Below are 15,083 nucleotides of genomic sequence, written 5' to 3'. Positions count from 1 at the left end.
TCAGTCAAAGAAAACATTAAAACCAAAAAAGTCGTAACACAAAACATCCAGAAAATTTGGATGAAAAGATCAAACTTAAGAATAATAGGGATAGAAGAAGGAGAAGAATACCAACTCAAAGACACAGGCTGACAGAATGGATACGAAAATAGGATCCATCCTTCTGCTGCAAGCAAGAAACACACCTAAACTTCAAAGACAGACACTACCTCAGAGTAAAGGGCTGGGAAAAGGTTTTCCAATCAAATGGACTTAAGAAGCAAGCTGGTGTAGCTATCCTAATATCTAATAAAACAGACTTCAAACTAAAATAAATTGAAAGAGATCAGAAAGGACATTACATATTTGTCACAGGGAAAATCCACCAAGATGAAGTCTCAATTCTGAACATTTATGCCCCAAATACAAAGGCACCCATATTTATAAAAGAAACATTACTAAAGCTTAAAATGCACATCAAACCCCACACATTAGTAGTGGGAGATTTCAACACACCAATCTCATCAAAAGACAGATCTACCAGACTGAAATTTAACAAAGAAATAAAGGACCTAACAGATGTTATGACACAAATGGACTTAATAGATATCTACAGAACATTTCATCCTAACACAAAAGATGAACCTTCTTCTCAGCACCCCAGAGAACCTTCTCAAAAATTGACCACATGCTTGGTCACAAAACAAATCTCAACAGATACAAAAAACATTGGAATAACCTCCTGTATCTTATAGGGCCACCATGCCTTAAAGTTAGACTTCAACAACAAAAATTATAGAAAGCCTACAATCTCATGGAAACTGAATAATGCCCACCTGAAACATCAATGGGTCAAGGAAGAAATAAAGAAAGAAATTAAAGATTTCCTAGAATTCAATGAAAATGAAAGTACAACATACCCAAACTTATGGGATAGTATGAAAGCAGTGCTAAGAGGAAAATTCATAGCATTAAATGTACACATAAAGAAGTTGGAGAAATCTCACACTAGTGACTTAACAGCACAACTGAAAGCTCTAGAACAAAAAGAAACAAACTCACCCAGGAGGAATAAACACCAGGAAATAATAAAATTGAGGGCTGAAATCAATAAAATAGAAACCAAGAGAACAATACAAAGAATCAATGAAACAGACATGCCAAGCCCACCCCTCCTCTTCTCTCCCATGCTCCAGGCCCATCAGCAGGTTCCCTTGTCCTCTGGATTCTACTAGATCTCACCAGCAGAGAGCAAGAATGGGTGGAAAACACCACTCCACTGGTGGGTGTGTCTGGGCACAGGTCAACACTCTCTGTTCAGATGGCCTTGCACACAGCTTGTCTTCAGATGGCCTTGCACACAGTCTGTCTTCAGATGGCCTTGCACACAGCCTGCCTTCAGATGGCCTTGCACATAGCCTGTCTTCAGATGGCCTTGCACACAGCCTGTCTTCAGATGGCCTTGCACACAGTCTGTCTTCAGATGGCCTTGCACACAGCCTGTCTTCAGATGGCCTTGCACACAACCTGTCTTCAGATGGCCTTGCACACAGCCTGTCTTCAGATGGCCTTGCACACAGCCTGTCTTCAGATGGCCTTGCACACAGGTTGTCTTCAGATGGCCTTGTACACTGCCTGTCTTCAGATGGCCTTGCACACAACCTGTCTAACTCCACATTCTAGTGACACGTTGCACAACTGTCTCAAACGGCTTCTGTGTTCCTTGCTGACGCCTTTTGTAAATAGTCCCTCCACGGAACTCTCCTCTATTCAGTTGATTTAATTTATCATGTGTTTTTAGCTGGAATCCTGAATGAAATAGTCAGAAATCATGTTTCAGATTGTGGGGCAATTAGTATACATTCAAAAACAGTTGTTGGGCAGTAACAAGAAGTGTGACTATTTCTCTTTACTCTATTAATAGTTTCCTTGACAAGCCTGAGGGGTACAGACCTTTGATACTATCTCTCAACTCTTCTTTAAAGTTATACGGCCTCACTTTTATTAAAATGACTCTTTGTTTATGTGCTGTCTTGGGGAGTGGAGAGCAAGCAAGCAACTTTGCCAGATTGACTTGAGTTGGTTTTCTATCCACCCACTGTACTCTCTCTCTCTCTCTCTCTCTCTCTCTCTCTCTCTCTCTCTCTCTCTCTCTCTCTCTCTCTGTGTGTGTGTGTGTGTGTGTGTGTGTGTGTGTGTGTGTGTGTGTGTGAGTGTGTGTGACAGGGATGGAGGGGCAGGAAGAGAAGAAGCAAGTAAGTCTGGTTTTTGAGTTTAATTCTTTTTTTTAACTTGTTTCTTTAGTATTAGTGCTAGGATTTTAGTTATGGTGAGTTTTAGACTTAGAGTAAACTTAGAGCTGGTGTTAGAAATAGGGTTAGATACAAACTTAAAATGGAGCCATGTGAACATTAAATTTAAAGTTCATATGGTTAGGGTTAGGGACAGATATTGGTGTAACACTGGGATGTGGGTATAATTACTGTTGAAAATGATTTACAGTTAGTTTTAGTCCTAGTTTTACTACTTGGGTTATACGTCCAGTTAGGCTAGTTTAATTCTTATTGGGAGGGAATTCCCAGGACAATGTTACCTGGGTTCTATCAGCTTTTATTCTAGAATATTTTTTCAGGGGTATTTATAGACAGCCTCAGGCAGGGAGCACAGATTTTCCTAAGCTGTAAGAGAAGACAATGTCTCCCTCCAGGACATGCTTGGTCAGGTTAGCTCGTGGTTCACCAGAGAAGACTGGACGTTCTAAGCTTGGAGTTTCTCAGCTATGCCCACTGTACCTGAAGCATACAAGTGGCCTCTTCACACGACCTTTGGGACTTGAAAGACAAGGGGCACTAATGCAAGCCCACTCCTGTTCATTCTGACTGCTGTCTTATGAGTAAACGCGGCCTGTGTTTCATGTCCTCTGCTAACACCTATGAATTGTAGGAGGCTAAACTGCTAGGTTAAGTGTCGGTCACTCTCCTGTCACTGTAACAAATCCCCAGATAACTAACTAATAAGGAGAAAGGGCATATCTTAGCTCACAAATGACAAGGCTGATGGAGTGGACCCGTAGATTCTGAGGCCTCTGGCACTGTTGTTAAAACCACAGCAGGATGCACAGGGCACAGAAAACAGCTGATCCCATGGCCAAGAAGCAAATAACAGGAAGGGGCCCATTTGAGAGCAGGCCCCCGGGGTCCTCAGGACCTACCACCACTGCCCAGTAGCACCATCCTAGAGACCAAGCCTTTCAACATGGGGGCCTTTGGGAGACATTCATCACTCAAATTATAGCAGTTTGCTATAGAGTCATATCTCATGCCCTTCACAGCCCTTGCCAGCCAATGGCATCCTTTGATTAGTTTCCATCCTGAAGTTGGGTCATTTTGTACCAGGCCTGCTGCCCTATACAACTGTAACCACTTTCCCTCGAGATACTCTGGGCCATGAAGTGTCGCTCGTTGGTTTTTTCTGTCTCTGTCCTCCGCCTTCATTGATTAGAGAGCCTAAACTCATTACACTGCTCTCCAGTAGCAGCCACAATCACAGGAAATGGCCTCTAACGCAGTGTGAAGGCCACAGCACTTCTTTTACCAATGCTTTTCTCGGGCCCCATTTGGAGAAATAAAGGCAGAACTTGACGCCTAGGTTAGCAACACATGAAAAATCCACTCCCGTGCCCCTCTCTTCCTGGTCTTTAAGTTCTTTCCTCCAGGGCTGGGGAGATGGTAGTTAACACTGGCTGCTCTTCCAGAGGACCTGGGTTTGCTCCCAGTAACCACATGGCAGCTCACATCCATTCCTCACTCCAGTTTCAGGGAATCTGATGCCCTCTTCTGTCCTCCATGGGCAGCAGGCACAGACATTCCTGCAGACAACGCACCCATGCACATAAAAAATAAAATAAAAATTCTTTCCTGTATATTATGTGAAGGAAATGTCAGGGCTTGGCTACTTTCAGTGTGGAACCACCTGTTCTGTTAGCATGGCTTCCTGGAGTCCAGGAAGAGAATGCTGGGAGGATCCATCAGGGTTTTTTGTTTGTTTGTTTGTTTGTGGTATTGTATTCCCCCAAATATTGTGCATGCTAATAAACTTATCTGGGGTCAGAGACAAAGCAGCCACAATATTAAACATAGAAGTTAGGCAGTGGTAGCACACGCCTTTAATCCTAGCATTCCAGAGGCAGAAATCCATCTGGGATCTCTGTGAGTTCAAGGCCACATTGGAAAGAGCCAGGCATGGTGACTCACACCTGTAATCCCAGGGAATAAGCCTTTAATCCCAGGGAGTGGTGGTAGAAGGCAGAAAGATATATAAGACGTGAGGACCAGGAACTAGAAGCATTTGGCTGGTTAAACTTTCAGGCTTTGGAGCAACACAGTTCAGCTGAGATTCATTCTGGATGAAGACTCAGGCTTCCAGTCTGAGGAAACAGGACCAGCTGAGGAATTGGCAAGGTGAGATAGCTGTGGCTTGTTCTGTTTCTCTGATCTACCAGCATTGACCCCAATAACTGGCCTCGGGTTTGATTTTATTAATAAGACTCTCTAAGATTCGTGCTACATTTGTTTGTTTGTTTGTTTGATTTTTTTGTCTTGTTCCTATGGCTTGCTCGGCTTTCTTTCTTTCTTTCTTTTTTTTTTTAATGCCCAATGCCATTTATTGAAGGAGGGAGGAGGTCTTAAATACAGGCTTACAGCACAATGGGAGAACCCCAGAGGGCAGAAGCTCGATACCTATGTTTTACAATCTTGCATCTAAGGTGTTAACGCCCATTATGCAGACAAGGAACTTCCCTTAAGCATTCAGGAGGGTGGAACCCAGCAGGGAATTACCATAGGGAGGATATCAAAGTCAAGGTCAGCAAGCAAGGCAAGTTACCCAAAACGGGGGCCAGGGTCCTACAGGTCCTCCCCTTTACTAATAAATGAGCTTCTGACTTAGGTTGCGTGGGATGTCAGCAGGTCACCTTACCCATCATGGAGATGCCTGCCCAGGCTATACAGGTGCTCTGTCTTAGGTTGGTGAGCGCCCCCCCCCCCAGGTATTACCCATCTCTGAATACTCATTATCATACAGGCTCAATCGTGGGTGAGCTGCAGAGTTAACTGCTGCCAAAGATCTCAAAGTGGCACTGGGCTTGCAATCTGTGTGTTCAACACAGAAAAGACCAACAGAAGTCCTAACCCACCCATAGTCAGTAGGCTAAAGGCAACTGAGCCATTCCCTTCCTTAACGAGCCTTACTGCAAATTGGAGTCCTTGGAAGGTGGTATCCCAAAAGCAAATGGTACTTGAGTTTTGTGCATGGTGACAGTTATGGATCTATTTGTAATCTTTTACATATTGACATCCAGTTATGCCAGCACCATTTGTTGAAGATACTTTCTTTTTTCCATTGTATAGTTTTGGCTTCTCTGTCAAAAATCAGGTGTTCATATGTGCGTGGATTAATGTCAGGGTCTTCAATTGGATTCCATTGGTCTGTATGTCAGTTTTTATGCCAGTACCAAGCTGTTTTTATTACTATAGCTCTATAGTAGAGCTTGAGTCAGGGATGGTGATTCCTCCAGAGGTTGCTTTATCATACAGGATTCTTTTAGCTATCCTGGGTCTTTTGTTTTTCCATATGAAGTTGAGTATTTTTCTTTCCAAGTTTGTGAAGAATTGTGTTAGGATTTTGATGGGGATTGCATTGAATCTGTAGATTGTTTTTGATAAGATTGTCATTTTTACTATGTTAATCCTACCTATCCATGAGCATGGGAGATCCTTCCATTTTCTGATATCTTCTTCAATTTCTTTCTTTAGAGATTTAAAGTTCTTATCAAAAAGGTCCTTCACTTGTTTAGTTAGTGTTATCCCAAAGTGTTTTATATTTTTTGTGGCTATTGTAAAGGGTGATGTTTCTCTGACTTCTTTCTCAGCCCTTTTATCATTTGTGTATAGGAGGGCTATTGATTTTTTTGAGTTGATCTTGTATCCTGCCACTTTACTGAAGAGTTTATCAGCTGTAGGAGTTCCCTGGTAGAATTTTTGGGGTCACTAATGTATACTATCACATCATCTACAAATAGTGAAAGTTTGACTTCTTCCTTTCCAATTTGTATCCCTTGGATATCCTTTTGTTGTCTTATTGCTCTAGCTAGAACTTCTAGTACTATATTGAATAAATATGGGGAGAGTGGACAGCCTTGTCTTGTTCCTGATTTTAGTGGTATCGCTTTGAGTTTCTCTCCGTTTAATTTGATATTGGCTGTCGGCTTGCTGTAAATTGCCCTTATTATGTTTAGGAATGTTGCTTGTATTCCTGATCTCTCTAAGACCTTTATCATGAAGGGGTGTTGGATTTTGTCAAAGGCTTTTTCAGCATCTAATGAGATGATCATGTGGGTTTTTTCTTTCAATTTGTTTATATGATGTATTATATTGATAGATTTTCGTATGTTGAACCATCCTTGCATCCCTGGGATGAAACCTACTTGGTCATGATGGATAATTTTTTTTTTTGATGTATTCTGTTTGCCAATAGTTTGTTGAGTATTTTTGCATCAATGTTCATGAGGGAGATTGGTCTGTAATTCTCTTTCTTTGTTGCATCTTTGTGTAGTTTGGGTATCAGGGTAATTGTAGCCTCATAAAAAGAGTTTGGTAGTGTTCCTTCTGTTTCTATTGTGTCGAACAATTTTTTTTGGTTTTTCGAGACAGGGTTTCTCTGTAGCTTTGGAGCCTGTCCTGGACTAGCTCTGTAGACCAGGCTGGCCTCGAACTCACAGAGATCTGCCTGCCTCTGCCTCCTGAGTGCTAGGATTGCAGGCGTGCACCACCACCACCAGGCTGTGTGGAACAATTTGAAGAGTATTGTTATTAGTTCTTCTTTGAAAGTCTGGTAGAATTCTTCACTGAAACCATCTGGTCCTGGGCTTTTTTTTTGGTTGGGAGACTTTTGATGACTGTTTCTATTTCTTTAAAGGTTATTGTTCTATTTAAATGGTTTATCTGGTCTTGATTTAATTTTGGGATGTAGTATCTGTCCAGAAAATTGTCCATTTCTTTTAGATTTTCCATTTTTGTAGAGCACAGGTTTTTGAAGTATGACCTGATGATTCTCTGGATTTCCTTGTTGTCTGTTGTTATGTCTCCCTTTTCTTTTCTGATTTTGTTAATTTGGATGCTCTCTCTCTCTATCTTTGCCTTTTGTTTAATTTGGATAGGGGTTTGTCTATCTTGTTGATTTTTTTCAAAGAACCAAGTCTTTGTTTCATTGATTTTTTTTTATTGTTCTCTTGGTTTCTATTTTATTGATTTCAGCCCTCAATTTTATTATTTCCTGGTGTCTGTTCCTCCTGGGTGAGTTTGTTTCTTTTTGTTCTAGAGCATTCAGGTGTGCTGTTAATCCATTCGTACGAGATTTCTCCATCTTCTTTATGTGTGCATTTGGAGCCATGTATTTTCCCCTTAGCACTGCTTTCATAGTGTCCCATAAGTTTGGGTATGTTGTACTTTCATTTTCATTGAATTCTAGGAAATCTTTAATTTCTTTCTTTATTTCTTCCTTGACCCATTGATGTTTCAGGTGGGCATTATTCAGTTTCCATGAGATTGTAGGCTTTCTATAATTTTTGTTGTTGAAGTCTAACTTTAAGGCATGGTGGTCCTATAAGATACAGGAGGTTATTCCAATGTTTTTTGTATCTGTTGAGATTTGTTTTGTGACCAAGCATGTGGCCAATTTTTGAGAAGGTTCTCTGGGGTGCTGAGAAGAAAGTTCATCTTTTGTGTTAGGATGAAATGTTCTGTAGATATCTATTAAGTCCATTTGCATCATAGGTCTTTTATTTCTTTGTTAAATTTCAGTCTGGTAGATCTGTCTTTTGATGAGATTGGTGTGTTGAAATCTCTCACTACTAATGTGTGGGGTTTGATGTGCATTTTAAGCTTTAGTAATGTTTCTTTTATGAATGTGGGTCCCTTGTATTTGGGGCATAAATGTTCAGAATTGAGACTTCATCTTGGCAGATTTGCCCTGTGATAAATATGTAATGTCCTTCCTGAATTCTTTTGATTGATTTTAGTTTGAAGTCTATTTTATTAGATATTAGGATAGCTATACCAGCTTGTTTCTTAGGTCCATTTGCTTGGAAAGCCTTTTCCCAGCCCTTTACTCTGAGGTAGTGTCTGTCTTTGAAGTTAAGGTGTGTTTCTTGTATGCAGCAGATGGATGGATCCTGTTTTCTTACCCATTCTGCTAGTCTGTGTCTTTTTATAGGTGAGTTGAGACCATTGATATTGATGGATATTAATGACCAGTGATTGTTAATTCCTGGTTTGTTTGTTTTTTTGTGGTCATGTTGTGTTGTCCTTCTTTGGTGTTTATTGGTGTGGGATTATCTATTGCCTGAGTTTTCATGGGTGTGTTTAGCTTCTTTCGGTTGGATTTATCCTTCTATTGCTTTCTGTAGGGCTGGATTTGTGGACAGGTATTTATTAAATCTGGTTTTATCATGGAATATTTTGTTTACTCCGTCTATGGTGATTGAGAGTTTTGCTGAGTATAATAGTCTGGGTTGGCATGTGTGGTCTCTTACTGTCTGCATAACACTTGTCCAGGACCTTCTAGCTTTCATAGTCTCTATTGAGAAGTCTGGTGTTATTCTGATGGGTTTGCCTTTATATGTTACTTGGTCTTTTTCCTTTGCTGCTCTTAATATTTTTTCTTTGTTCTGTATGTTTAGTGTTTTGATTATTATGTGGTGAGGGGAATTTTTTTTGCATCTAACCTATTTGTGTTCTGTAAGCTTCTTGTATCTTCATAGGTATTTCTTTCTTTAGGTTAGGAAAATTTTCTTCTATGATTTTGTTGAATATATTTTCTGTGCCTTTGAGTTGGTATTCTTCTACTTCTTCTATCCCTATTATTCTTAGGTTTGGTCTTTTCATGGTGTCCCAAATTTCTTGGACGTTTTGTGTTACGATTTTTTTGGTTTTAGTGTTTTCTTTGACTGACACATCTGTTTTCTCTATTGTGTCTTCAGTGTCAGAGATTCTCTGTTCCATCTCTTGCATTCAGTTGGTTATGCTTGTTTCTGTAGTTCCTGTTCATTTAGTCAGGATTTCTATTTCCAGCATTCCCTCAGTTTGTGTTTTCTTTATTGTCTCAATTTCATTTTTCAAATCTTGGATTGTTTCCTTCATCTGTTTAATTACTTTTTCTTGGCTCTCTTTGATTTCTTCCAATTTTTTGTTTGTTTTTTCTTCCATTTCTTTAAGGGAATTTTTATTTCCTCTTTAAGGGAGTTTTTCATTTCCTCTTTAAGGGAGTTTTTCATTTCCTCTTTAAGGGAATTTTTTATTTCCTCTTTAAGGGAATTTTTTATTTCTTCTTTAAGGGCCTCTATCATCTTAAAGTCATTTTTAGGAGAGATTTCTTCTGTTTCTTCTGCCTTGGTATGTTCAGGTCTTGCAGGTGTAGAATCACTAGGTTCTGATGGTGTCATATAGGTCTTTATGTTGTTGCCTGTATTTTTGCACTGGCGTCTACTCATCTCTCAGGCAGTGTCTGTGTCTGAAGGTGCCTCTCTTGTTCTAATTGTTAGTCTTGGTTCACTAGGAGTTCTTGGTTAAATTGGTGCTGTTGGGCTGTTTCTTCAGGAGCAGCTTAGCAGTGTTAGTGGGTTCTGTCTCTGGGAGCACTTGTTCCCAGTTGGTGTAGGGTGTGCTTATGGTTTCAGTGGTTGTTAGGTTTGGAGGTGTTAATTTGTTTGTTTGTTTGTTTGTTTGTTTGTTTGTTTGTTTTTGGAGGGGGGGTCGGTGGGAGAGCAGGGAAAGGTAACTGTCTGGTCGCTGGGACTCCGATGGGTAGGGCCTAGGGGCTAGAGACCTGATCTGTAGGTCTGGATATGGGAGCTTACCTGTTCTCAGTTGGTGAAGTGCATACATACGATTCCGGTGATCTGTTTGGGTGGCTGGGCAGGGCCTTCTTTTGTGTGCTCATTCATCAACTCCCCAGCTGATCTTGTTTCCTCAGACTTCAAACTGTAGGATTCTGAATCCTCTCCCAGATGGATTTCAGCTGAGCAGGGTAGTCTCACCAATACCTCCAAGTTGTTGGGTTTTGCAGGATCAGCAGCTGGGCCCTGGGTTGGCCTCAGACAGTGTTCAGATCTGTTCTGGTCTCGTCCCACAAAGCCGGCTCCTTCCTCAGGTGTTGGGATTAAAGGTGTCCCTGTTCCAAGCTCTTGATTAAGAGCTTGTTTTCACTAACTCTTCTTGCTTGTGTTTTTAAGAGCACGTTCTGGTGTTCGCTTCAGCAACACATATACTACAACTGGAATGATACAGAGAAGATTAGCATGGCCCCTGCACAAGGATAACACACAAATTCATGAAGCGTTCCATATTAAAATAAAAAAGAATGCTTCCTGGTCCTGCCGGGATTGTCTAATTGCTGCTTGTTTTATAATGGAATGTTGGTGAGTGTGCCCAGTTTTACCGTTTAGTGACAATAGCTGGGTTTTGGTGGTTCAGGCTGCCTGGTCACTTACTGTCCCCAGGTGTGACGTTTCACTTCTATCAGGACCCAGCAGTGAGCTAAGAGCAGCTTTTCAAATGAGGAATAGCGACAGTGTGGGCTTCTTCCACAGCCAACAGTGCTTTCTCTGCAGTTTGGCGGTCTCCAAGCGACACCTTTGCTGCTTATGCACGTCCAGTGATGTTGGACGGGCTGGCCCAGACATGCGGTTTGTCCTCATCCAGGGGTTCACTTCAAGCAGGAATATTATGGGTTGTCATAGCTTGGTGCAATGGGCCCAAATGTGGTCTATGTTCTCATCAGAACCCAAGGAGGCTTGTCACATGCTGTATTTCTCTGTGGAGTATTGTGGGAGATGCTACTACCTGCTCTCCATAGAAAGGATTTCCGGGGCTAGAGAGATGGCTCAGAGGTTAAGAGCACCAACTGCTCTTCCAGAGGTCCTGAGTTCAATTCCTAGCAACCACATGGTGGCTCACAGCCATCTGTAATGAGATCTGGCGCCCTCCTCTGTGTACATAATAAATAAAAAAAAAAAATCTTAAAAAAAAAAAAAAAGAAAGAAAAGAAAGGATTTCTGACTGTGCCTCAGGCCCCTGGACTCCTTGAAACATCAAAGAGGTAGGGCTCTGAACTTTCATAGGATTTATTTCCTATCCTTTTTAATTTTATTATTATTATTCTAATTTTCTTTGTGTGTGCAAACGAGGGCAGTTGCTCACAGAGTCCAGAAGTGAGAGTTGGATTCTCCATAGCTGGAATTACAGGCAGTTGTGAGCTACCTGACATCAGTGCTGGAAGCTGAAATTCATCCTCTGCAAAAGTATGCACTCTTTTTTTTTTTTTTTAATTTATGTGCACTGGTGTCTTGTCTGCATGTATGTCTGTGTGAGGGTGTCGGGTTCCCTGGAACTGGAGCTACAGACAGTTGTGTGAGCTGCCATGTGGGTGCTGGGAATTGAACCTGGGACCTCTGGAAGAACGGTCAGTGCTTTTAACCACTGAGCCATCTCTCCAGCATTCACTCTTAGCCACTGAGTCATCTTCCAGGCCCGTCAGTCTTTTACTGGCCAAACAGGATGTTCCAAGCAGATACAGACATTACTACCCTACCTGTTTGCTGTCCAAACTAAACTGCTCAAGGTGTGATTCATAGGCACTGCTTATATTAGCAGTAACAGTGAAAGTGGGCATTCTACTCCTTCCCCAAGCTACTCTCAGCAAGGATGCATGGTGGGTTTTGTGGCCTTTGGGCTGGCCGATGTCAAACCCATGCATCTTCCTGTGCTGGTGGTCTAGGCTGCTGGTGCACTTGGGATCAAGAGTTCTACCTTTATGGTCTCTATCAATGAGGAGAAGCTCTGAGTCTCTACCAGGAATCTTCAACCCAGCAAGAATTCCAGCCACTCAGGCTTGCTGTATGCCCACCTTTAGGATTAGCAGTTTACAGTCATATGGTGCACTTCCTTATGGGACTTGTCTTGGTGTGGCCATCTTTTCCAGTCTCACACTTTATCTGCCTGGGTGGAGTGAGAGCCCTGAAGAGTACAGAGAGGCATCAGCAGAGGACTCTAAGAAGAAAGCACATCTCATCAGACTGCTTCCTTCTCCATAGTTCCTGGATTTTCTTGTTTGTACCCATGTTGGCTTACCTCATAGCCACCACCAAACAGAGGGAAGGAGCCCTTCCCCACAGCCTCTTATGGGTTATGTTGCTTATGATTTACTAGCATAATATGTCATGTGGAAGGAGGGTTCCCCCCACCTCGGAGCTGAAGACCGAACCCAGGGCCTTGAGCTTGCTAGGCAAGCGCTCTACCACTGAGCTAAATCCCCAACCCTGTTTTTTTTTTTTTAAAGATTTATTTATTATGTACACAGTAATCTGCCTGCATGTATGCCTGCACACCAGCAGAGGGCATCATATCTCATTATAGATGGTTGTAAGCCATCATGAGGGTTCTGGGATTGAATTCAGGACCTCTGGAAGAGCACCCAGTGCTCTTATCCTCTGAGCCATCTCTCTAGCCCTCTGGAATGAGTTTTAAAGGCCACAGGACACGGTTATTCCTTTCATAATAACCCTCTCTCCACAAGCAGGAAATCAGACTGATATACTACTGGTTAGCTGCAGGTGCATTTATGTATACACACATGTGTATACATACATGTGTGTCTGAAGTGTGTGCACATGTGTATGTGTGCAGGGCTCCTCAGCAGTATATCTGGCCTTCACCTATCCGTACATGTGCTTAGTTCTTAGCTACTACAAGGCAGATCTCAAGCTATTCCTTCTCCTATGAAAGGTGGATACTCATTGGGCCAGCCATTGATTGTACTTCATAGCCAATGAGATGTTACCATTCTTTCTCTGTACCACATGAGTTGCTATATTCTTCCATCTAGGGAGAAGAAAGAAAACTCTACTCATCCCCTTCCCTTTAACTGTGTCCCTCCTCTTATCCTGTATGCTATAAAAGAGTTGTCTTTAGACACTTCTCTTCTTGGCTGTGAGCCTAGCCTTTAATGGCTGAGCCATCTCTCCAGCCCCAGACACTTCCCAGTGAATGCACAAGGCACAAAGCCTGGATAATGATGCATTACATATACAGCTGAGTGCTGACAGACGGGTGGAAGTTGAAGACTGTTTCCAAGTGACATCATTTTGAATGTCACTAGGTGTGTTAGACTGAACAATGAATCTCCAAAGATTTCTGCACATGTGACTATGTTATCTTTCAGGACAAAAAGGATTTTGCAGGTTGATTAGGAACCTCAAGATATGAAGCCAGGACATGGTTCCCAGGATAAAGACACTTGCCACCAAGCTTCAGTCTGATCCTTGGGACCCACATGGCAGAAGGAGAGACCCAATCCCCCCCCCCAAGTTGTCCTCTGGCTTCCACCAATGCACTGTGGTACATGGCCATAATACACACAAATAAAACAAACAAATAAATAAATAAAATGCCAGACGTGGTGGCACACACTTTTAATCTCAGCACTCGGGAGGCGGAGGCAGGCAGATCTCCATGAGCTCAAGGGCAGTCTGGTCTATGTGGTGAGTTCCAGTATATCTAGGACCCACATAATGAGAACCTGTCTCAAAAATAAAAACAAAAAAGTGTAAGATGGAGGAATAAGTATCTCCTGTTGCTGGCTTCAAAGTTGGAGGAGACAGATCAATAGCAAGTGTTATGCCCACATCATGAGCCCCCCAGAGACCACCAGGAGTCTGAGTTCATATACAAAAGCAAAGAGCCTTTATTGCAAGCTTGAGCTTGGGCTCTCTGTCTGTTCCAACACAGCGGCTGGATCAGGGAAAGCCCTGAGCTCAGTTATGGCAGGGTTTTTAAAGAGTAAAGGATTGTGGGGGTAGGGGAATTCCAGATTCAGATGGGGTTTGAACTCCTGACTGGGTAGGAGTGGGGCACAGAAGTCTTGTCAAACAAGGATTGATACTGGCATTGCTGCAAGGAAATTAGCAACTGATATACAAGTGATGTGAGCTGTCCTTAATGTTCTGGAGCATCTAGTACTTGTTTGTCTCAATTCTGATTGGTCCCCCACAGGGTACAGTTTGTGGCTTTTCCTGGTTATTGTAATGGTGAGGCCTAGTCCCAATATTGTTAGTCTGCAGCCTATCATGGCTGCACTCATGTTAAGTTAGACCTCTTCACAAGGAGTGTGTACATTCTCTGAAAACTTTGAACTGTCGGCAGCTGTTGTCCAGAAAGGAAGGAACAGGGTTCTAACAATGACTCCAGTGAACCAGAAGAGGAATTCTCCCCTAGAGCATCCAGAAAATAACACAGTGCTGTCAACCTCTTGTTTTCAGCCCTCTGAGACCCATTGCCCCAGATTCTAACTTCTGCAACAAGGAAATAAAATGAACAAACATTTAAGCCACTAAGTCAGTGGTTTTTATTATGACAGCAGAAAAAATTACAAGCAAGCAAGATACCGTGTCCCTCAAGTCTTTCTCCCTGGGGACAACTCTGAGAATGTGGGAGCACTGAAAGCTCTGACTGATTTTTATCCTGACCTAGAGAAGGTTCCAGGAAATGACCAAGTTGGAAAGGAAAACACAAGCCAGTGTTCCCCTCTTTCCCTCTTTTTCCAGGAGAGGAACATGGGAAGTACACAGCAGAACATATACTGTACAAGATATTAGTTGTTTCTCCGTGACTGCAGCAAAATCCTGATGCAGAAAGACTTACCATGGAGAAAGCTTTTGGCTCACAGTTTCTGGGGTTCCATGGCTGCTGGACTCCATGAACTCGGGAAGAACATCAAGAAGCAGAGGGAGGAGACACAAACTGGGAAGAAGTGTAACCTTCAAGGCATGTCCCCAAGCACCCTACTTCTGCCAGCCAGGTTCTACTTCCAAAAGTTCCACAGCTTCCCACAGTAGCACTGCCAATAAGGGGAGCGCTTAATCACTCACATTTCCTATAGAAACAAGAACAAGTAGACTCAAAGAGAAAGCCTGTCTCAAAAACCAAGAAGAAGGAGGAGGAAGAAGAGGAGGAGGAAGAGGAAGAGAAGGAGGAGGAGGAAGAGGAGGAGAG

The 15,083-nt window shown here is 42.3% G+C and overlaps 1 protein-coding gene and 1 non-coding gene across 2 annotated transcripts in view; both read left to right on the top strand.

Moving 5' to 3' along the window:
* The window catches only part of LOC131911870 (rho GTPase-activating protein 10-like), a 52,902-nt gene extending 38,163 nt beyond the window's left edge, over window positions 1–14,739 (top strand). Inside the window, exon 9 of the mRNA XM_059264278.1 lies at window positions 14,636–14,739. Coding sequence (XP_059120261.1) covers window positions 14,636–14,700 — 65 coding nt within the window. The 3' untranslated portion in view covers window positions 14,701–14,739. The remainder of the gene's footprint in view (window positions 1–14,635) is intronic.
* Window positions 10,279–10,385, top strand: LOC131912182 (U6 spliceosomal RNA). Its single transcript, XR_009379579.1, has one exon. It is a non-coding gene; the product is annotated as a U6 spliceosomal RNA (small nuclear RNA).
* Window positions 14,740–15,083: the final 344 nt, after the last annotated feature.

Source organism: Peromyscus eremicus, chromosome 5 (assembly GCF_949786415.1).
Source record: "Peromyscus eremicus chromosome 5, PerEre_H2_v1, whole genome shotgun sequence".
In the NCBI taxonomy this organism is placed as follows: Eukaryota; Metazoa; Chordata; class Mammalia; order Rodentia; family Cricetidae; genus Peromyscus; species Peromyscus eremicus.
This window is presented reverse-complemented; position numbering and strand designations above follow the sequence as displayed.